Consider the following 23,414-nt stretch of genomic DNA (forward strand, 5'->3'; position numbering starts at 1 on the left):
TCAGCTCAGAGTTCTGGGCTAAAGCCTGGAAAGATAACGAGTTTACACATTTATACCACAACCTCTACAAATTAAGCCAGGATAATCCCTACTTTATTCCCCCAAAAGAGGAAATCAATCTGTGAATTTGTTTTTCCTTTGAATTGGAGTCACATGCTATCATGTAAGACATCTGACAGACAGCCACAAGAGTCCAAATTACATCACTCACCCATTGATAACTCAATGCAAAATAGAAGATGAGTAATCAGGAAGAGAAGCTAACACCAAGCAAGTTCTTTTGAAGACTCAGAAATGTGTCGTCACACGGCAAAAGAAGTCAGAAATACAATGGCCATGAGTAACCAACAGACAGAAAATAGAAAGAGCCCGTGTGGGAGGCAGAAACCACAGGAAACATGACTTTATGAACATGATTTTTAACGTGCTTTTGTTCTGGTGGGCAGGCACCACACCAGCAGCCAGAAATCCCTCTTAAAGGTTTGTTGATGTGTCACGCCTGATGAGTGGCGGGGGAGGACACGACATCTGAGAGGAGTGAGTCGATTCAGAGAAAGTGTCTGGTGATGGGTAACATTTCTGTGTGTGTGTTGGTGTTTTTTAACACACCTATAAAAACGCTGGGAATGTCCAGAAATTTTTGGGGTGAGCTGCGTGTGCGGACCTCAATCACTCACTTTTTAATTCTGTCTTTAGGAAGACTCTTTCCTGTCAGCCCCCTTGTAAAATTATCCCATGAAGTCATGGGTAGATGATGTATGAACACAGCAGGACATGTTCAGGAAAATTCGCAAGGAGTGGATCCTGACATTTTTATCAAAAGACCGGTGCAATATTTGTTCTTTCAATAAAGCTGCTTTGTGCTCTCTTTGACTCTGGTATGTTCTTTGCCACTTGTATGTTTCTACTGTCAATATGTCCAATTGCAGGCTGTGTTAATATGGAGGGAAACACCATCATTCTTTAAAATTTAAGTCTCAGTTTATTCACAAATCAATTAAAATGCAAATGTAATCATTTATGTTGTTTTTTTTTAAACTCAGTTGTGAAATGAGACTAGATGGAAACTATGTGGGGCTTGTAGATAGGGGGCCAGACATCATGGTAAAATTGATAATTAACATACATAATATATAAAATTATAAGCATAATTCAACTTTAACTTTAAACTTTAAAAAGATCCTAAATGAATTGTGACAATGATACAGTACATGCAGACAATGGCACTTGAGACCACTGGCAGATAGTGCATTATTCTCCAGGATAGGTGCAATTTCTCACATCTAGACTGGGATGTACATATATGTTTGTTAACTTGATGCTAACACCATGGCAGATGGCAGTTGCCATCAATGGGTTACAGAAATTAGCTTCATAATTGCAGTAATTTAAACAGTAGAAACAATTTTTTTACTTAAAAAAACTTAAGTGAAATAGATGGTTTCTGAAGTTAAACACGCAGTATGTAGGTTTCCCTGGCAGAGGCTCTAAATCAAAACAACAACAAAGATGGCAAGTAAAGACACTCCTCAGCTCTGCCTATGTCCGCTCTTTACTTCTTGTTTTGAATTGAGGACTCTGTTAAAAAACAGCACTCCATAGATGTACACGATGTAGTTCTCTTGCAGACTTGATAAGATTGCCCTCCAGGACTTTCCTAGATTTTGCCACATTCAGTTAACCCTCCACCTTGACATGCCTTCCAGGGCAGGCTGCCAATAAGGATCCCCACAACATGATGCTGCCACCACCTTGCTTCACAGTGGGGATGGTGTGTTTGTGGTGATAGTTTCTTGACTGATTACTAAAAAGCACCATTTTGGTGATCATGGAGTCTCCTATATGCCTTTTGGTGAATTTGATGTGAGTTTTCTTCAAAAGTGGCTTTTCTTTGCAACTCTCCCATAAAGCTGTGACTGGTGAAGAACCCAGGTGAAAATTGTTGTATGCAAAGTCTTTCCCACCTCAGCTGCTGAAGCTTGTAACTCCTTTATAGTAGTCATAGGTGTCTCGATGTCCTCCTTCACTGGTTTCCTTTTTGCAGGGTCACTCAATTTGTGAGGACAGCCTGATCTAGGCAGATTTACACATGTGCCATATTCCTTCCATTTCTTGATGATAGATTTAACTGAACTCTGGGGGATGTTCAGTTCATTGGAAAAGATTTTGTATCAATCCTCCAACTTATATTTTTTAATAACATTTTCTCTGAGTTGCCTGAAGTGTTCCTTTGTCTTCATGGTGTAATAGTTGCCAGGAATACTGATTAACCAGTGACTGGACCTTCCAGACACAGGTGTCTTTATACTACAATCACTTGAGAAACATTCACTGCACTCAGATGATCTCCGTTTCACTAAATGTGAGACTATTAGCATGAATTGGCTGACCTTCTGTTGAATCAGGTCCATCACTTTAAAGGGGGTTGAACATTTATGCACTCACTGATTTTACAGCTCATATTTTAGTTTATTTGAAATTACTTTGTAGAAACCAGTTTTCATGTTTTTAGTCAAAAAAGCCAAATTATATTGACCATGCCTGTTTTATAAAATTAATAAAAGGATAAATATCCAAGGGGCTGAATACTTTTATTGCACTGTAACCTTTATCCAAATTGACTTAAATGTATAATCTGTCCTTTTCTTTTATTTGTAAAATTGCAGAAGGGAAACATCACAAGTCATTGCAAATGAATCAGTTGTCATATTTTAAGCAAATTATATTTTATGTTTGTAACAGGCACTTAATTTTGCATGGAACTGATTATATTTGAGTGATTTTTAAATGAAAAGCTGCAGCTCTATATCATGTTTGTGGTTTATTACATTTGTGGGCTGTTATTGCATTGGCAGGTGTTACAGACTACCTTTTACAGGAGTGTGTGTGTGAAAAAAGCTTGTTGGCTTGTTGTGTGGGCTTTGTTAACTTACTGTGGACAGTGCATTCTTCAAACCAACGACCTGCGGGGAGGTAGGGGGACATGTTTCATGGTCCAGACATTGTTTTAGCCTCTCTCTCTCAGATGTTAGTGAGCCCAGGGCAGATGTCATTGTTGTGTGCACTGCAGAAAGTAAGGAAAAGAGGAGTAAACTGCAATCCCATTTGCATACATTACAGAAAAATGTTGAGTCGCAGTGAGTCAATCACACCATGCTTCTAATAGAAAGGCAACAAGTGTAAAATTTTGATTATCCCCCATTGTTTTATGACATTCATTTTACCACACATTTCATGACTGGTGCTTAGGAGGCAACATTATCAAAAAGCCATGGTGATGTTCCAGTTATTTTAAACAAGCATAAAATTTAGCAATTTAAATGCCAGCCATAGCAGACTGTTCCTAAGAGCCACTTTAAAGCCTTTCTATAGAAAAAGGTGAGAGTGGTGATACATTCTGTCCTGCACCAGTTCTTACCACGGTATTTTAGGCATCAAATATTTAATTTAAATGTCGATATGTGGCAAAAAATATTCAAAACCTCTACTTTCAAACTATATGAGCAAAAATTGTAAACAGTTCACTCAGTAACAATTAGGAACTGCTAGAGGCATAGAATCATAAGGAGTGAAAAGTCAGTTTATCTGTAATGAGCAGCTGCCATGAAGCAAACAAAGTACCATGTCAATGCAATCATACATGAAAATTAAACAGCAGGCACAACTGTTTTTTGAAGTAAACAGAGGCTTTCCGACAGTCTGATAATGTTATAGAAATCCAAGAAAATTTCCTACTTAGAGCTGTGAACATTTTACCCACAATTAGTGGCAACACGGCAGAAGTCCTCCTGCAGCTTGGCCACATCAAAAACAGAATCCAGAGATTCAGTGTCAACCTTGTCATTGCCCAAAGCAGCGCTGGAGAGGTTTGGGTTGGAGGCATGGAGGCGAACAGAGCCAGAGGAGATACAGCTGGGTACCTGCAGAGAGCCTGGATGAGTAACTCTTGAAGAGAGATTTACAAAAAGATGATCAGCCTTGATTTTTACCTGCAGAGTTGTTTTGACATCTTTGTTGTAGTTTTTAGTGCGCCATTTCCTTGGAAGTCTCTTTTCTTTCTTAGGGCTGTCAAATGTAGATGCCTGGTGAATATGATAAAAAGTCAGTAGAGAGTAGTTTTATTTTAAGAAGAGCATTTTTAGGACATGTTTTCAGGGCTGGGAGTCCATTTAAAGTAACAAATGACTTGAGAGCAACAGAAAAAAAAGTAGGTGTAGAGGACTGATTAAAGATGTGTTTTGGTTTTAGATATAAAGTTAAATTACTACCATGTGCCTCAGTCTTAATCTGTATTTTAAGGTAAGATGAAAAATGTGCTCTGAATACAAATGACTTTAGTGACAGAGTGCTGACCTGTAGTGCCTGGATTGATGGAGCAGAATAGGTGCGATGGAGGACCTCCATACTTTGAAGCAGGTGGTTGAGCTCCAGCAGATAGACTTCACAGATCGATAAATCTGTGCAGAGTTAAGATCCACATTGAGACACACATGACTAAATGAGAAGAAAAAGAACAGTGCATAGGCATTTGCGTATACTGCAATAAACCTTTATGGATTTATAGAAAGTTACACACACATTTATGTAGATTAGACCTTGTGCATGTCTTACTCTCTTGCATGTAGTTTTCAGGCTCTGAACAAGGCATGTAAGGGGAAAACACTGAACAATACTTAACTGATCAGTGTCAGGCAATAATTTATACGTTTTTATGACCCTTGATTTTTAACATAACAAAGAATAGATCTTACATCTTAATGGTCCTTTTAGAAATGTATGGCTGGTCATTAATTGGACTGAAATTAATATCAACATCTCCTTATGAGCTACAAAAGCAAAGAAGGCAATCAGTGACAAAATTGATTATTTCTGTAGTTTATCTTTAATGCCTGAAATCACTGTCATGGGGTAGGAGAGGAGTCTGGCTGCAGACCATTCATCTCTTGAAAGCCCGTCTCCAAAACAATTCAAAGATGACATAGTATATCTCAGAAAGTATGCACCGTAATTGGCAAGTACAACATATTTACAGTTTTTTTTTTTTTTAAATTCAACTTTGTTAACAAAGTGTGGCAGTTACATTAATGAAATAACCACACTGCAAATATTACATACTAAGAAACATTTCACATATAAACATAGAGAAGAAGGTCAGAGGTTAAATCCTAGATTAAATCATATATAGACCTGTTTTAGAAATAGTCACACAAATGGTGGTTAGCTTTGTTAGCTTTAGCTAAAGCTAACATAGCTACATAATTAACATTACTACATAAGCCAATGTAGAAAAGTTAGCTTTAGCACCATGAGCTTTAGCAAATGTGGCTAAAGCTAACTTAGCTACATGGATAGTGTAGATATGTAACCTACAAAACTGCTTTTTGAGCTTAGCTTTAGCTATTTTAGCTATATAGCTTATGCAGCTAACAAAGCTACAGTTGCTGTGTTAAAGTGTTTATGGAGGAGAAGTTTTTTCCAGCAAGTAGACGGTTTACTCTGCTTTATTTAACATTTTGTAATCAGGTTTTACAAATCAGGTTCTTAACTTTTGACTTTTGGTACCTAACCATTATTTTAACCTTTAACCTAACTCTAAACGGAAGTTTAATCGGATTTTATTTCAAAAGTTATAGTGTGTATTTTCGTTTTGAGATCTATGGCATCTCAGGTGAATGGTCTGTGAGAATGGCCATCAAATATGAACGGTCTGCAGCCAAACTGTCTTGAAAGAAACCATACTTCTTTTTACATTATTCACAGCCAACATTCACAATGGTTGATACCTTTGTTTTCAAAATTAAGCAATGTGTGAGACGAAATCAGTAAAGACATAAAATACACTACTCTATCTACACCAAAATTAACCCAAGCTCAAAGTTTCTCACAGTAGCTTTAAACAACACAGGCTAATATCCTTAATTGATCCTTAAAGGTGGGGCAATGAGTCATAGCAGCAAAGCAAATACTTAATTACGTTTGTTGATCAATGATCTTGCTAAGAAACTAAATCTGAAGAGGGAAATCACATAAAGTGGGCAAAAATCAATGGAAATTAGAAGACCATGTGTTAATTACACGCATCATAAACACCAGAATACAATAAGGACGTCTGTCTCACCTTTTGAGCACTTGTCCATGTCATTAGATGACTGCAGCCAAGCTGCTACCTTGGCCTGGCTGCTGCAGCTAAAAGGGAAGGATCCAGCTGAAGGCACTGTGGACTGCCTTCTTATAGACATGCACTGCACAGCAAGCACACCCAGAGGTCAGGACAAAAACATTAATTACTTTAAGATATTCTTCAGCCAGGGGGCTTCACTTCAGTAGACAATGTGGATAAAATAATGATATTTATTAACAAAGACACAGAAGAGAGCATTGAGAAGGAAAAAACTCAAACATCATAGTGTTCTTTCACAGTGTGTCGTGTGTTGCAGAGGTTTACCCTTCGGATAGAGGCACTCTCGGGCATGGCCGGTGAGCTGGGGGAGGGGTAATGGGGGTAGTAGAAGGACTTCTCATTAGGGTACATGGCAATCTCATTTTGCCGATAGAGTCGATGGTCACGTAGCTTGGACACCCATTCATCAAACAGCTCCAGTGACTTAATCTGCAGAGGAGATACCACAAACAGTAACCAACACAAGGGCAAGGAGAAGCAAAAACACGCAGCTACTTAAACCCTTCATTATTTACATACACAGCCCATGAGGTCATTTTATAATCATGACAGTGTTCCAGGAATCAAACGACAATGGCTTGAATGATCTATTTTTCCTTCAATTTGTGTAAATGTGCTCAGAATGAATTACAGTTGTCGACCTTGCAGCCTACCTTTAGGTGATAGATATTTTCTTCAGCATCAAGATCGATACACTTGGATTTCTTCTTAATTGCCATGACGGAGAGGCCCACGTCAATGCAGCCGTGTAGTTTTCCTTTCTCAATCTGCAGAGAAAAGTCATCACACAACCTGATGAGAACAACCTACAGTAGACAACAACAAAGCAACAAGAGTCTCTCTTATAGTTCCTGTGAGGCGTTTTTATGCAGTAATGAAACAGACTGAAATTAACATTAATGCTTCTATATGATGTATTCAATCTGAAGAGACCATATGGAACAAGACTGATTATTTCTATGTAGGTTTGATATTGTTCAAACAGCTGCTTGGGGGTTGGTGCATACTAATTAACTGCAAGACTCCTGATGAGTTATAAATTTGACTTTCAAATCGAAACAGTGTTTCAATGTACACTTGTTGAACATGATACAGTTTTTCTTCTTTTTTTAAAATCCATTCGTGGGCCAATTTACACAATTTATGCAGAGCACAGCTTGAAATATCTTGAAAAAAGTATTATTTCAACCCCAAAATGTTTTATGCATGCAAATTGATAAACATCCACATCACTACAATTTTTACTCTTTTCTTTTATATTTTCTTGCAGTTTAATTTTTTCAATTATTTTGGCATATACAGTATATATAATATACAAATGATGTACAAAAAACATTAAGGTTTGCTTACTAGCAATAACAAGGTGTTTCAGTTGTGACGTTCCCTAAAGTTACGCATGAATTTTCAAACTTTTGGACCCATTTTGAACAAAATTATGCAACAATTCTACACTCGATGAAGCTTTTGGGAGAGGCCCAAAGAGAAGTACTTCCTCACAGAAGTTTTAGGTGTGCAGATGGACTAGTGGTTAGGTCACACCCATGTTAGCAGGCGGCCTGGGTTCAAGTCTTGGCTTATTTTGAAAATGTGAGAGACCCAACATGACGCCAAGTACTGACAGCTTCAACAGTTTTGTTCTTGTGGTGTGTAGTGTGCAATGAACCACACACTAACAGATTCTTTTCATAGACAACCCCAGTCTCCACTCTCAAAATCTTAACATGACCAAAAACACATTTTGAGAAAACAAGCTACAGTGCCTATAAAACTATCGAACCACTTGGATGTTTTACACTTTCATTAATTTTATAAATCAATCATGGTCGATGGCTTTTCTGACTTTTTTTTTGTACAAAAAACTCAATAATAATGATAATGTCGAAGTGAAAATAGATTTGTACAATATCAACTACATAAAAATATGTACTGTAAAATAAGTGATGGCAAAAATATTCAACTCCTTCATTTCAATATTTAGTAGATGCATGTTTGGCTGCAATCACAGCATTGAGTCTGTGTGGATAGGCCTCAGTCAGACTTTTACATCTGGACAGTGGGCATCACTTTGAACAAAAGTGTCTGCTAAATGACATTATTACATTGCCTTGCTGTGAAATAGATCCTCCAAGCTGTAGTACTCTTGCAAATTGCATAAGATTGTCTCCAAGATTTTCCTAGATTTTGCCGCATTCATTTTACCCTCTACCTTCACAAGCCTTCCAGGGCAGGTTGCCGAGAAGCTCTCTGATTTTCCTAAATATTAATGCAAATGACAGTCAGAATATTTTTCAAGTCATCAGCCATTAGAGCATAATTCAAATGTTTTTGAACAAACTTCATACTGACAAAAATAAAAACCTCAAAATGCACTGTTCCACATTATTAAGCACAACAGCTTTTTAAAACATTTTATAGGTTGTAAAGAACTGACAATGGTCATTTGTAGAAATTGCAGCATCAGGGGGTCATATTTACTGAAATCAAAGCTATTTCAATCAAAAACATCTTAACAGGACAAGTTCCATGTTAACATAGGAGCCCTTCTTTGATATCACCTTCACTATTCTTGCATCCATTGAACTTGTGAGTTTTTGGAGAGTTTCTGCTGGGATTTTTTTTGCAGGATGTCAGAATATCCTCCCAGAGCTGCTGTTTTGATGTGAACTACCTCCCACCCTCATAGATCTTTAGCTTGAGGATGCTCCAAAGGTTCTCAGTAGGGTTGAGGTCAGGGGAGGATGGGGGCCACACCATGAGTTTCTCTCCTTTTATGCCCATAGCAGCCAATGACACAGAGCTATTCTTTGCAGCATGAGATGGAGCATTGTCATGCTTGAAGAAAATTTTGCTACAGAGGGCACGATTCTCTTTTTGTACCATGGAAGAAAGTGGTCAGTCAGAAACTCTATATACTTTGCCGAGGTCATTTTCACACCTTCAGGGACCCTAAAGGGGCCTATCAGCTCTCTCCTCATGATTCTGGCCCAAACATGACTCCGCCCCCTCCTTGTTGACGTCCCGGCCTCACTGGAACATGGTGGCCATCCACGAACCATCCACTACTCCTCCATCTGGACCATCCAGGGTTGCACGGCACTCATCAGTCAACAAGACTGTTTGAAAATGAGTTTTCATGTATTTCTGGGCCCACTGCAACCAATAGTAGGTTTATACACGACTGCAAGCCTCTGGAGGATCCTACACCTTGAGGTTGGTGGGACTCCAGAGGCACCAGCAGCTTCAAATACTTGTTTGCTGCTTTGTAATGGCATTTTAGCATCTGCTCTCTTAATCTGATGTATTTGTCCGTCAGAAACCTTCCTCATTATCCCTTTATCTGCACAAACCCGTCTATGCTCTGAATCAGCCACAAATTTCTTCACAGTACGATGATCATGCTTAATTTTCCCCGAAATTTCGAATGTTTTCATTCCTTGTCCAAGGCATTACACTATTTGACACTTTTCAGCAGCAGAGAGATCCTTTTTCTTTCCCATATTGATGAAACCTGTGGCCTGCTTAATAATGTGGAACATGTGGAAAAGTGCATTTTGAGGTTTTTATTTAAAAAAAAATAATTGTTGTCATTATGAAGTTTGTTCAAAAACATTTGAATTATACTCTAACTGTTGATGACTTGAAAAATATTATGACTGTCATTTGCATTGATATTTAGAAAATCGGAGAAAAATGTTGTTTGCATAATACTGTGGAACGTGGTGTAGTAGAGATTTAATATCAGTTTTCTTCAACAGTGGCTTTCTCTTTGCCACTCTCCCATAAAGCTTTGACTGGTGAAGAACTGGGGCAACAGCTGTATACAGAGTCTCTCCCATCTCAGCTGCCGAAGTTTTTTTGCATGCCTTTTTGTCAAAAAAGTTAAAATTTTTTTGACAAGTTAAAAATTGTATTGACCTTGACTGATTTATAAAAATCATTAAAAGGGTAAAACATCCAAGGGGATGAATACTTTTTAAAGGCACTGTAAGTATGTCTAGCTGTTCGCTACCTATTGTTGCGATTTAGCTCCAACTTCTCTCCTTGTCAGTTTGATTGTGGTATGTGGTATTCAAAAGGCATTTAGGAGACCTCACACCAGAGGCACATTTTGCAAGATAATCTTTAGCAATATCAGATAATTGGACTGACTATCTTGTAGTGTGTACTCCACTTTAATCCTTCAGTGATTAAAGCTACATCCCGAACAACTCTCTTGGTAAGGCGTGTTCTTAATAATGAACATCGGTTGAAGCTAAGCTGACCTTTGCTATGAGTAATTGGCCGATCAGAATCATTTATTTAACACTACCATGTAATGAAGTGTGTAAAACTCAGTCCCTGCCAAGCAATGTTTGGCCCATGAATATGATGTAAAACCATGGTGACTAGCAGGTAATGTGCACAATGTGAGGCCCATCAGTGACGATGAAATTTTTTTCTTTTGTAATAAAAGACAGACAAATCTTCTGGGAAGGATAGGAACAGAACAGCAAGAACACAGAGCTTCATTTTCTAATCTCCTGTAACTGACAAGACTCAGACACAGTCTGCAGCCTGCAGACTTTTGTACTCACATCAGCGCTGCACTTGCCATACTTCAGGATGCCCTTGTCCAGGAGGAAGTATCTCTGCCGGCAGAAGGGAGTATAATAAAGACATGAAATACAACATCCCTGATCTGAAGTCTGTGACTCAGTGATCATGACATGCATCTTGGTAATTTATGTTGTAAATGTCACATGCTGAGTTGTTTGTCATCATTGTATCCTGTCTGCCATAATTACAATCACTGCTGCAATGTTTCTCCTGCACTCTCACTATAAATGTGATTCTGGCTGCTCTTACCGTACATAACCAGAATCAGACTGTTGAAAGCAGAAACACTTGAAAGGCTCTGACTGTAAGTCAATACTAAATCTATTGAGCTCTATTAACCAACAGGCCATCAGCTAATGCATCTGAGAGGAGACCCACCAAGATGTCTCTATCCCAGTGAAAGCTTTTAGACTGAGTATGAACAGATACTGACCCAGGCCACATGTGACTCCTTTGTGGGGGAAATCATCACCACAATAAGTTCATTCAATTAGTTTAAAACACAATGGAGCTGTTTCAGCAGATTTTTTTCTACAAGAGAACCTAGAAAGCTTAGGGTACTGATGGGAAATGGAGATGACGTTAAGCTGTCAGGTGCATCTAAAATTAAATCATGAAGTCTGTCACTCTGACAGATGAGCAGGGTGAGATAACATGGGTCATTTAAGGGCCTCAAAGGTGTCGGATTATACCTTATGCCAGCCTTTCATGGGCCATTTCCTCCTCTTTAGCAGATAGCCTTCCTGTTTCTGCGGCTCCAGGATGGTGCTGAAGCCTCCACGCAGGCCCTCCACAATTTCCCAGCTGTCCTGCGAGCAGACAGAGGAGATGATGCACACACATTAGCAGACACTCAACTGATAACGATAAAAGCTGCAGGGAGCTTTGGTAACAAAACCTCCAAATTAATGGTGAGAGTGAAAAGCATTTTTGTGATTTCTGTCTGTTCATGTGGTGTCTGCTAAGGTCTGACGTCCAGACCGCTTTCACCTAGCGCTCCCATTATAAAATTAGCTTACCTGTTTAATCTCTCTCTTCACAATAATCATTTTCTGACTGAGATTAGAGCGCTCAAATCCAAATCCTCTGAAAATACAGGGATTTAGATGGTATTTCATCATAATCTAATCCAGACCACTCAGGCAAGTACTTTACTAGTAGGACTTCAGGACAGAAACATACACAGCTTTGAAAATGCACCAAATTTCTGATTATGTGGTTTTATTGTATATTGGAAGGCAGACCATAAGGGGCTCCATAAGGGATACGTTATTAATGTTAGGTTAATTGGTGACTCTAAATTGACCAAAGGAGTGAGTATGACTGCTTGTTTGTCTCTATGTCAGCCTTGTGTCTGGCTGGGTGTACCCCGCCTCTCCCCTCTCGACCCAAAATGTGTAAGCAGTGTAGACTGTGTAGGGGTTTTGGTGCTGGGTGATATTTATATAAAAGACAAGCAGATTAGAAAGGATAGGCAGGGACCTGGACAGGTGGGTGGTTCTCTTTAAACCAGGAAAAACAAGAACTCAAGAAATAATATAGAACAAAAAAACGAGGATGGCAACTTGTATTTAAAACAATAAGTTGAATAAACACAAAAAACTTGATTGTTGCCTCAATGTGACAATTTATTTGGGCCTTATTTGGGTTAAAAATATCTACAGATTTCAAGCATTATTCTTAACTAAAAGCTACATGCAAAAAAAAAAGGATATATATATACAGTGCTTAACAAATTTATTAGACCACCCTAATCCAAACCAAAGTAAGGTTTATGCCACAACTGCCCTAAATTAACAGCATTGGTAATTACCAAAATCATTTTTTTATGTTTCTGCAATGGTTAATACACCAAAATGTAGAAGCTCTCTAACCAAAATGATATTTTTAATGCTAAAATATAATTATTATTGTTATTCATGGATTTTGAAATTTACTGATTTACAAAAAAACTGAAAAAATAGTAAAGCACATTTTCTTGATTAATATGTCAAATTATAGTTATTTACTTGCATTCCTGAACAGAAAAATGAGTTTTAGTGGTTGAATATTATGCTTGATTAATTTCTGACTTCTCAGAGAAGCCCAGTGAGCCGGCTCAAATTTGGGTGAATACAGTTTGAAATCCCTCATTCCTGTTCAAAATGGTAAAACATGGAGAGCTCACTGAAAATGATGCTGCAATGGTGCTGATGCACTTCATGATGCTGGATGGTCTTTGAGACAAATATGACAGGTGGTCTAATAAATTTGTTCAGCACTGCATATATAAATGTAGAGAGAGAGAGAGAGAGACGGAGAGAGACGCTGTGTTTTATTTAAATTTACAGGTCAGCAAATACCAGCATTTCTCCAGTCCTTTTGTTATCTCTTAGATACAATTTATGTTCATGACAGGCAGGCAGCACAGGAGCGTTTGCTGAGACTTACAGATAAAAAAAAATAAGGAACAGGACTTTAACTTTAGGGTGCTAGGATAAGTATTTTTTGAATAGTATCAAAACAAGTAAGGTTAACTTTTTACTACTAGTATCATATAAAAGGTGATGGTAACAATTTTACATTTCATGTATAAAAACTGAGACAAAAATGTGTTCTTGTGGCGACTCACATTTAATTCCTATTTGTGGACTAAAAATGCAAAACATAAGAAAAAAATGTGTTGCAGCTTTTGCTTTTTTTATCATTTAAATGCAACACATTTTGTTGGACAATCAAGCAAAGAACCGTACTTTATTATTATAAGGGGCATTTGTACTATGCTTTATACAAAAGACTAATTAACTGACAATAGAAATTATCACCAAAGGTGCAGCTGCTTGTTTGTGTGGTGCAGTATTCTAGGATTACACCTTTAACTGAATAAAACTGAAAAAAAAAAAGGCTGTAGTCACGTCACAGCTCTCCACAGGGACTGTGGGTTCTTGGCAGAGGTTGGAGGTGACTCTGTGTTTGTTTTCTCACAGTGTCCCTGACTGTTCCCGTGTACAGTACAACAGTTCAGGCTAAACAAACTGGATCAGTCAGAGAGGATGGACTGCTGGAGGTGAAACCGTCTGAAGTAAGTTATCAAGATTTTTTAAGAGGGGGTTGCAGATAAAGGGGGCGGGACTTCTCCCAGCTCCTTCAGACACAGTCATGCCATGAGTCATGTCACACACTGCCTGAGCACTTTTCTTCAAGGTCACAAGAAACATTCAGACTTAAAGCAGTGACATAACACACGAGTAAGCATGCTTACAGCAAAAAGAAACAAAAATCAAGAATGTTTTCCAAATCCAAGAAGTGTACGTCCTGCTGAAGCTTTAAACAACCTATGTAAAGGTGAACTGTATTTTTCTAAAAGGGGAAGCTACATACAACAACCACAAATGAATAATCCAGTTTTAAAATACTGTATATGAAAGAATATATATGAGAATATATTTCACATGTTCAAAATAAACAGATACAAGAGATACTAGTCTGAAATCACCTGAAGCTGTCTATTCTATTTATTTATTTATTTATTTATTTTGGTGTTTATCAATGTCCTGTAAAGAATAAATCTTATTGTAGACACCAGTATGGATCATATTATCCACAAAGAATTTTAACAAATATCCACATCTATATCAGTCTCAATTCTGAAATGAAGCTTAGCATAAGTTCAGTCAGGAAGACTATGTTCTCCACACTGGTTTAGTAGTTCATGTCTGCACTTTTTCATGCACTCTGTCATTCATGCTCTCTGTCACATCAAAATCAGCTGTTCACATCACCTGGTCACACCTATCCAATAGCACTGCTCCACTCCTTCATTGTTAGCCTATCATATCACTGCTGCCCCTTTTAAATGTGGCTTTTTCCTCCATCAGTTCATTCATGGTGTGGTTCTGAGCTACCCTCCACCTCCCAATCACTGCCAGGTTTACAAGTCCATCAATGTTGAGAAGGACTAAGATGACATCCTTAGCCATCACCACCACCACCAGTGTCTGGACTCCACGGGGGGGATAGATCTTTCTGCTGCTCAGGGCAGACATCCTTTGATCCTGCTATGTCCTTGTGGAGTTCAAGCACCAAAGAGACTCTGAAAATAATTCAATATCACATTTATGTTAATAAATATAATTCATTATCACATACGTAAGGTAAAATGTTATCTTTAAATCAGTCGCTGGTCTCTCCCGATTGAACTAATCTTAACTATCCTAAGCTAAGAAAGGCTACACTTAGCTAAGGTAGCCTAAGATATAAACTACATGGACATAAGTATACAGCCATCTGACCAGTACACTAACAGGGACAACTACAACAGCCTCCACTCTTCTTGGAAGGCTCTCCACAAGATTTTGTAATGTGTTTTTATGTCCATTAATTCTGTACAGAATTTATGAGCTCAGGCACAGATGTTGGACGAGAAGGCCTGGTTCACAATCTATGTTCCAGTTTATTCCAAAGGTGCTCCATGGTGTTGAAGTCAGGGCTCTGTGCAGGCCAGTCAAGTTCTTCCACACTGAATCCATAAAAGCATGTCTTTATAGTTCTTTCTCTGTTCATTGGGGAACAGTCACATTGGAATAGAAAAGGGCCCAAAATCTCACAGCCACATACCATAATCCTTCTTACACCAATCTTCACAGTTGGCACATTGAAGTCAGGCAGTTAATGATCTCCCAGCATCAGCTAAACCCAGACTAACCCATCTGACTGCAATACAGACAACTGTGATTCATCATTCCACATAACATTTCTACCACTGCACAGTCGGGTGCCATTGTGTTTTACACCGCTCCATCTGATGCTTGGCATTGGACTTGGTGATGTGTGGCCTGCATGAAGCGCCAGCTGTTTTTGTGTTTTCATTGATGCCAGGTAAAGTTCAGAACTCCTCAGCTGTGGAACCAACAAAGAGTTGGTATCTTTAATACACTATGCACCACAGCCCCTGCTGTGTAATTTTACGTGATCGTCTTCTTTGCAGATGAGTTGCTGTTGTTCCTAAATGCTTCTACTTTCTAATTATATCACTTACAGATGACTGTGGAAGATCTAGTAGGGACTTGAACCATCTTATTGCAAAGGTGGCATCCATCACCGTACCACGCTTGAAGTCCCTGAGCTTTTTAGAACAAACTGTTTTAATCAGAAATTTTTGCAAATGGAGACTGCTTGGGTAGAAGTTTGATTTTGTAGACTGGTGGCAACAGGTCTGATTGGAACACCTGAATTTATTAATCAACAGATGTGGCCAAAAACTTTTGGCCATATAGTGTATACTTGTCCTTTCAAGCCTGAGCTAACCTAGCTCATCTAACTCTGCATTAAAATAAATACTTCCTGAAAGGGTAAATTATTCCTTTAGGTTGAGAACAAATGCTTATTCTTTGGAAGATTAACTGACTATTTGAATAAACAAATGGAAAAATAATGTAAAAGCAGATTTACACTGCTATATTAAAACTTTGTCATCTTAAAATTTGATTTACACCCACACATTTTTATTCTTTCAGAAAGAAAACAAACTGTGTAGAGCAGTGGGTGTAAAGTGAATAATTCCTGAACTTTTGTTAAGCTATCAGAGTGATCTGAAACTAATTTCTTGGAAATTATCGACGCTTGAGGGATTGCAAAAGATTTGGGTAAAATAAAAAAATGTATTTCTTTGTTTGTTCAGAGGTTCTTGGCTAATTAAAAGTCTTCCTCTGTTGTTATTTTGGTATTTACTCCAGGATAAAGGACATCTTGTGTTTGTGTATCCTTTGGGCAAAACTCTAGACAAGCTTTTATTTTGTTTGCAAATAGAAAAGCTGTTTAAAGTTATGAAACATTAGTCTGTTTCTGCCACAAAAAAAAATACATAATGAACACTCATTGCTCACAAATATATTTACATAGTTGTGCAAAAGAACCGCTAAAACTGTATTTTAGTTATGAGCTGTGCTCTATATTGTTGCAGCAGACATTGCTCTGAGAGAGTGGGTTCATAGTTCTTTATTAGAGCAGTCTGTCTTATGCTTTTAGCTTTTTGTTCTTGCTGCTAGGGAAATAAAATGTAAAGAGAGGCCCACATGCTTGTTCTGTCCTCAGGCTTGCATTTATAATGAGCCTAGGAGCTGGAGCATCTGAGGAAACCACAGGCTCTATTAGCAGAAGTTTATGTGGTGAGGCATTTACTGCAGGTCCTCCTTCTCCCACGACATGGGGAAATCCCTGTGACTGGTAGTTGCTATATTTGCAGTGAACAGACTCTATTGTCAGATAATCAGACAGTGGATGGGCAAACAACGCTTTATCAACTAATGAACCAGGGAACTGATCTGGATGTGTAATATGATTGCAGTGATGATGAATAACGGAGCCACCCGTTCAGACGTTGACGTGTGACTCAAACTATCCACAGCTGGTGTGCGTTACCTGTCGGCTGTCATGTTTAGATGAGGAGCTGCTGTTGCTGCGTGACACTGAAGAGATCTTCTGTGACATGGCTGAACTTTGCTCCTCTGAGCCCATCTCACTGCAGACTGAACCGGAGCGAACTACGACTGGACCCCCAGGCACATTCCTCTGCTGAGAGAAAGAGAGAGGGCGGAGATGAAGTGAGGAGGCGGGAGGAGGGAGACATAGAGGGCTTTGAGAGGCAAGCCCTTTGAAAACCTTTTAGCTCATCCCACTGAAAAATGCATAAGGATGTGGAGTGATTAGTTTTTCCATGTTGGCGAAGCAGAATATTGGATGCACTGAGAAAGGCTGCACAGAATTGTTCTCAGTATCAGCAAAATAAATTGACAGACAAGACTAGAGGACATAAATTGGACGTCTAAAAGTGAAGAGACTGCAACTTTGAATTATTCATGTCTTACAGAGAGAGATGGATTGTCAGCATTATAGGATCACATTAATCTAAAGGAGACACAAGAAGTAGCTCCACCTCTGTCAGACAATATAGCAAAAACAAAATTAATTTCTACACAAGAAAAAGTCAACAAGATATTCACAAGGCGACACTACAAAATAATAATCAGACACAAATAATAAGAGTTAAGAGATAATTTTTTCTAGGTGTTGAGTTGTTGTAGAGGTCATAAATAATTTTTAGGAGCTGATGTATACATTTTTTTTAACCTTTTCATCAAGCCAATAAATAACACAATTTTTAAAAACAGGGACATGATGGTATGTTTAACTGCCAATGAAATTTCTAACAAAAACTCTAAAAAGTGTTGGGCTTTACTCAAATCATTAATGAAAAGTCATCTTAGTAGCCTGCCTTGTTTTTTCCTTCATGCCTGAATTATTGAAAAATTGGCAGATACCTGTAGTGGAGTTTTATATGGAAACAGTCTTGATACCTCCATTAACACTGGTTTGGTAGCGTAGACGTTACACCTCTCGACATCAATGACCACGCCATCAAATAGTGTGATTTGCAGCAGTCAACTAAACTGTGGTGAATATACAGGTCACAACTTGTCCACAAGAGCGTTTTGGAGTTGTTGGATTGTGTATTTGATGAGTTTGATGAGGGAAAGCCGGAATACCGTCTGCTTACATTGAGTTGGCACAGCAGGTCCGAACTCAGCAGCGGTGATTTAAAAATAGCTTGCACCGACAACTGAAGGTAACGAACCTATTACTAAGACTATAGGAATTATGGCAATGGGCGAATTTTCCAAAATGTTGAAGTATCCCTTTAAATTGGCACAGGATGAGGGTCTCTAATAGCTAGCTCAACTTCATTTCATACTGTTCAAGTGTTTTGAAAACGTCATCCAACAAGTAGAATTCAGAAGGAGAAGAAATTGAAGAAGAATTGGAGTTTTTCAAATGTCTATTGTGCTTAAAAATGTGTTGACTCTTAATGTTCATTTAACAAAATGATGATTTGCAGTTTATTGTGCATTCCAGCATTTTGTACTTCCTCTTCTTAAACTGAAGAACATAACATAAGTAAGAATGCATTTTAACTGAAATGCCCTTATTGATGTACAAGCAATATTAAATTAAAAGGTTCTTGAATTAAGATGCTTTATTTGCAGAAATGTAACTAATAATCAATAATCACTAATAATCATACAAACCTAAACTGAAGTCACTCTACATGGGCAGCTGCTCTACCAACTGAGCTGTGGCACCCTTTTATCTAGACTAAGATGAATGCAGCTTATAGTAAGCCTTACGACATATTTTTTAGGAGCACTTAACAGAAGATATGAGTTTTTGCTGTATGGGTCCACTAAGAGAGATGTGAATATCTTACTGTTCAATGTCTGAGTTGATATCACTGACTGACAGCTGATCTGACTTCACAGACAGCTCAGCGATGATGTATGAAGACATGCATGAAGATCATCAGTGAAATGTACAGTATATCATCACTTCCAGAGAGTGTGAAAATAATCAGGTCTCTGTTTGAAATAGCAACCTTCAGTTATCTGCTGCTATTCAGACAACTCCATTAACATTATGTGGCCAGTCATCCACGTCAGCACACAGAAGCACATTTCCCTAATGCACTGTGAGTGACAGTTTGACACAGTGTGGAAATATACAAAGCGGCACGCTGTGTTTGTGTAAATCATGATGGTATGCACAGAAGAAACAGCAGGTCATTAACTTTGCCAGAGATGTAGTGTGGTTCGGAAGTTTTGGACCATCAGGTTCACTGCTGTTTAAAAGAACATCGGCATGATTCTAAGGCTCTATTAAGTCTCTAAACCAGAGCATTGTCTTTGTTTTTGTCAAAGTGGCACTAAATACAATAAAAAAACAAATATCCAAATGCATTTGGAAAGATGTTTAAACCTGGACATTTTCTTAATTCACATCCAGATATGGCAAATGATATACTTTGTAAAATAGTAAAAATGTTATTCATTGTAACGCTGCATCAACTTTAATAATAAAAGATCAATCTGTTCACTGTATTAATCATGTAAAGTATGAAGTGCATAGCTGAGCTCTGATCACAAGTTTCAAGACTCAACTATCAACCTGAAAAAAAATTGTCAAATCTATAGCCCTGTGATGCGATACAATGTGATGTGATGAGATGCAATATTTTACGTTATGTACAGCAGTGAATGCTAGATGTCACGTTACATTAAGACACACTAATAGTGGTAACATTGTGATGGTAAATGACAAAAAAAAAGATAATACAATGTTGAACAGTTTGACACTACATTATGTTACGCTACACTTTGCTATGCTATGCTATGTTATGCTATGCTTTGTTATGCTACTTTTTGTTATGCTATGCTATGTTATGCTATGCTATTTATGCTACGCTATGCTATGCTATGTTATGCTATGCTACGTGATGCTATGCTATTTATGCTACGCTATGCTATGCTACGCTATGTTATGCTATGTGATGCTATGCTACGTTACACTATGCTATGTTATGCTATGTTATGCTATGCTACATCATGCTATGCTACGTTATGATATGCTATGTTATGCTAAGCTATGTTATTCTAAGCTATGTTATGCTAAGCTATGTTATGCTGTGCTATGTTATGCTGTGCTATGTAATGCTATGCTATGTTATACTCCTTATGTTTTGCAACATTATCTTATGCTACTAATTTTATGCTGTTACAATACCACACAGTAGTGGATTTCTGATGTTATATTCTATTTTGACACAATAATAGTAGTAATGATTTGATCGGAAAGGCTGTGACACAAGGTGATAAAATGTTTTTCCGTATATGATGCAATAAAAAACACTATGTTATGTTACATTACAATGCAGTACCCTATGTTATGTCAAGCTAAGTCATGTTAAGCTGCATTATGTTGAGCTGCGTTTTGTTATGCTATGTTGTGATACCATACAATGGTGGGTGCCAGATGTTACATTACATTGTGACACTGTAGTAGTGATACAGGCATGATAGGAAATGATTCAAGGTGATACAATGTTCTTTGACACCATATGGTAATAATATGATACAATAGTTGATGCTTCAATAAAATTTGATAACAAATATAATAAAACATCACACGATACTATCAGTTGGGATGTGATTGGAATTGGTAAGATACAATATGATACAATGTTATGCAAAGCTATTCGATATGATGTTATACAATACAATACAATGTAATCTAACTGATAACCAAGTGACCTTTAATTAACTTACTTGTATTGTTATATTATTAACTGTTTTATGACACTGTAGACTGCATCAAATGCACAAGGACTTTTTAAGAACTTTTTAAAAGTTGTACTTATTTGTTTTTAGCTCTATTTATTATTACTTCTCTTTAATGTCTTCCTTGTTCTTTGCTTTTAAGAGAAGCACAGCAAATTTCGTTGTACACTGTGCAATGACAATAAAGGGTAAATTATTCTATATTTATTTATTCACAATAAAATCTGAAAAGATATAAACAAATACGAAGAGATACAAAGAGCCCAAAGCTGATGTTCTCCTGTGACAGGAGTTGATAAGATACATTATAAAACAATGTTTTACAATATGATTTAAAAAGATATGATTTATTAGTAGATAATATGATACAGTATGATACTGGATGTTTCAATACAACATGGCACAATATGAGTGTTCGTGATGTAATAGAACATAATAAGATACAAGGTGATACAAAGCTATACTGTATGATAAGATACAATATGATTTGATAGGATACAATACACAATACAATACATCAATTCATGCTACCGTAACTTACAATATGTTTGTTACAGTACAGTATGATATGATATGCTACAATAGGATTTGATGCTGTAGGTAAGAAAATAGAGACAATACAAAGCGCTATGATACAATAAACTTTACTAAACTCTACAGTATAGTCCTCTTGGTTAATTTTGTCTTGAACTCCAGTTCTGCACATACTAGCTGCCTTTAAGGTTAAATACTGAACACTGAAGAGACATAATACAACATTAATCGAAAAACCATTCTTATTGACGAATGCACAAACACCCTTCAGTAAAAACTGTGCTATCCAATTGAAAGCCCTTGAAAACCCAACAAGATGATCTCACTGTGGGTTGTTTCTCATAAACTATTATATATTTCAAGTGAAAACTGCCGGACGGTCACACCCACAGCATCTCCCGGCAGCTCAAACTGAATCAGACCTGCCATGTGTTGACAACCACTCTGAGGCAGCAGCAAGGTTAATCACATTACCTGCTCTGCATCCACACACTTTGTGCTGCATAATGGCCACAATCTTTTGTGTTGGAGAGACAAAGGCATAGTTTTCTGAAACCTCCATCCTTCAGCTCAGACTACACCACCACTGCACCGTGTGGACTACAGGCTTACACTGGCAGACCGTGCTACATAAAAGGTAACAATAGATCAAAGCAGGATGAGCGAAAAGTAGAGCCCATCACCTGGAGTGTACATGCTGGGATTTTTTTATTGACAGAGACAAACTAAGAAGAGGAAAACTATGATTTATGAAACAGTAAATGTAATCTATCCACAGTATGTATCCCACTATGAGTCATCCACTCCTCACTGATTATACCAGCTATGTGCAGATCTCTTCCTCTGTCAACCTTCAGGATATGCTTTTATCTGATACAACAACGCCACTTCTCAGCCTTTCATTAGTTTGACAGCAGAGTTAAACGTCACTGCTCCAGAGGTCACCCCTTTCACACTGAAGAGCCCCTGTGGCGATGGCGATGAAGAAGTGCAGTAAGTGATTGGGAACGGAACTGGATTAAAGAGGAGCTGTGATGCAGGGGTTGGTGTAGATTTTACCTCCCTTGACAGCTGTCTCTATCATTTAAAGACTGAGAAACACAGGGTCTGCAGAAATGAGATTTATAGGAAAAATAGATAGTGAAAGCCAAACATGGTTAATGTTTATGAGATAACAGCCAGGTGATACAGAAGCCTGAGAGGTACTAAGTGGTAAGTATGTTTGTCCACTGTCTTTGGTCAAAGAAACAGAGAGGATCATGGGAGTAGCAGCAATAATGATCCCAGAAGAAAAAGCAAACATCAGAAGTTAGACTCCTCCTGTGATGTTGAATCAGACAAACAACCCAACAACACCATCCATCGGAAAGTGCGACTGAAAGCAGGACATACTGGACTATTTGTAGGTTTCTTCAAACACTGGAAGGTGGTAGTTGGACATGAGTCATGTAACATGCAAGCTGTGCAAAAACAAGGTAGAATACTGTAGCAACGCAGCAAACCTCTATATACACACAACAGGACATCATCCTAATCAGCAGAACTCTCTCTCTGAGACTGTTTGTACTGTCACTGACTGATGCTGTACAGTCAACATTTCTCATGACTTCTCAACGAGAACAGAAGACCACAAGCAGAACCTTTATTCATGAGTAAAGGCGTGAGCTGTACAGCGTAGCTGTTAACAAAAGCTAATGAGCGTGACTCATAAAGTTAAATCCTTGTGGTTGTTGGTTCATAACAGAAACTGTGGTGCCTAAGTATTATACACACATAAAGCCAAAAGACTTTCCTTGGCAAGTCAACAGGATTCAAAATCCAATCAGAATATTATTTTCATATCAAAAATGACACACACCAGAGTGGGCCATTTCAATTTTTAGAAAGTTAAACAACATTGTATTTTCATTTATTAACAGCTCAGGGATTATTAAAAAGGATATTCCAATTCCATACTC

The 23,414-nt window shown here is 37.9% G+C and overlaps 1 protein-coding gene across 2 annotated transcripts in view; it reads right to left on the reverse strand.

Moving 5' to 3' along the window:
- osbpl3b (oxysterol binding protein-like 3b) overlaps nucleotides 1-23,414 on the reverse strand; it is a 65,360-nt gene that overhangs the window by 13,910 nt on the left and 28,036 nt on the right. The window contains exons 2-11 of one of the 2 annotated variants that reach the window (XM_041794397.1): nucleotides 17,177-17,326; nucleotides 11,470-11,586; nucleotides 10,756-10,809; nucleotides 6,835-6,948; nucleotides 6,446-6,610; nucleotides 6,119-6,242; nucleotides 4,354-4,457; nucleotides 3,990-4,082; nucleotides 3,761-3,920; nucleotides 2,934-3,064 (exon numbers count right to left, since the gene is read on the reverse strand). In XM_041794397.1, the coding sequence (XP_041650331.1) occupies nucleotides 2,934-3,064; nucleotides 3,761-3,920; nucleotides 3,990-4,082; nucleotides 4,354-4,457; nucleotides 6,119-6,242; nucleotides 6,446-6,610; nucleotides 6,835-6,948; nucleotides 10,756-10,809; nucleotides 11,470-11,586; nucleotides 17,177-17,326 (1,212 nt within the window). Of the gene's footprint in view, nucleotides 1-2,933; nucleotides 3,065-3,760; nucleotides 3,921-3,989; nucleotides 4,083-4,353; nucleotides 4,458-6,118; nucleotides 6,243-6,445; nucleotides 6,611-6,834; nucleotides 6,949-10,755; nucleotides 10,810-11,469; nucleotides 11,587-17,176; nucleotides 17,330-23,414 lie in introns of both variants that reach the window. The other variant, XM_041794396.1, reaches the window with a different exon arrangement.

This window comes from Cheilinus undulatus, linkage group 8 (genome assembly GCF_018320785.1).
Source record: "Cheilinus undulatus linkage group 8, ASM1832078v1, whole genome shotgun sequence".
Lineage (NCBI taxonomy): Eukaryota > Metazoa > Chordata > Actinopteri > Labriformes > Labridae > Cheilinus > Cheilinus undulatus.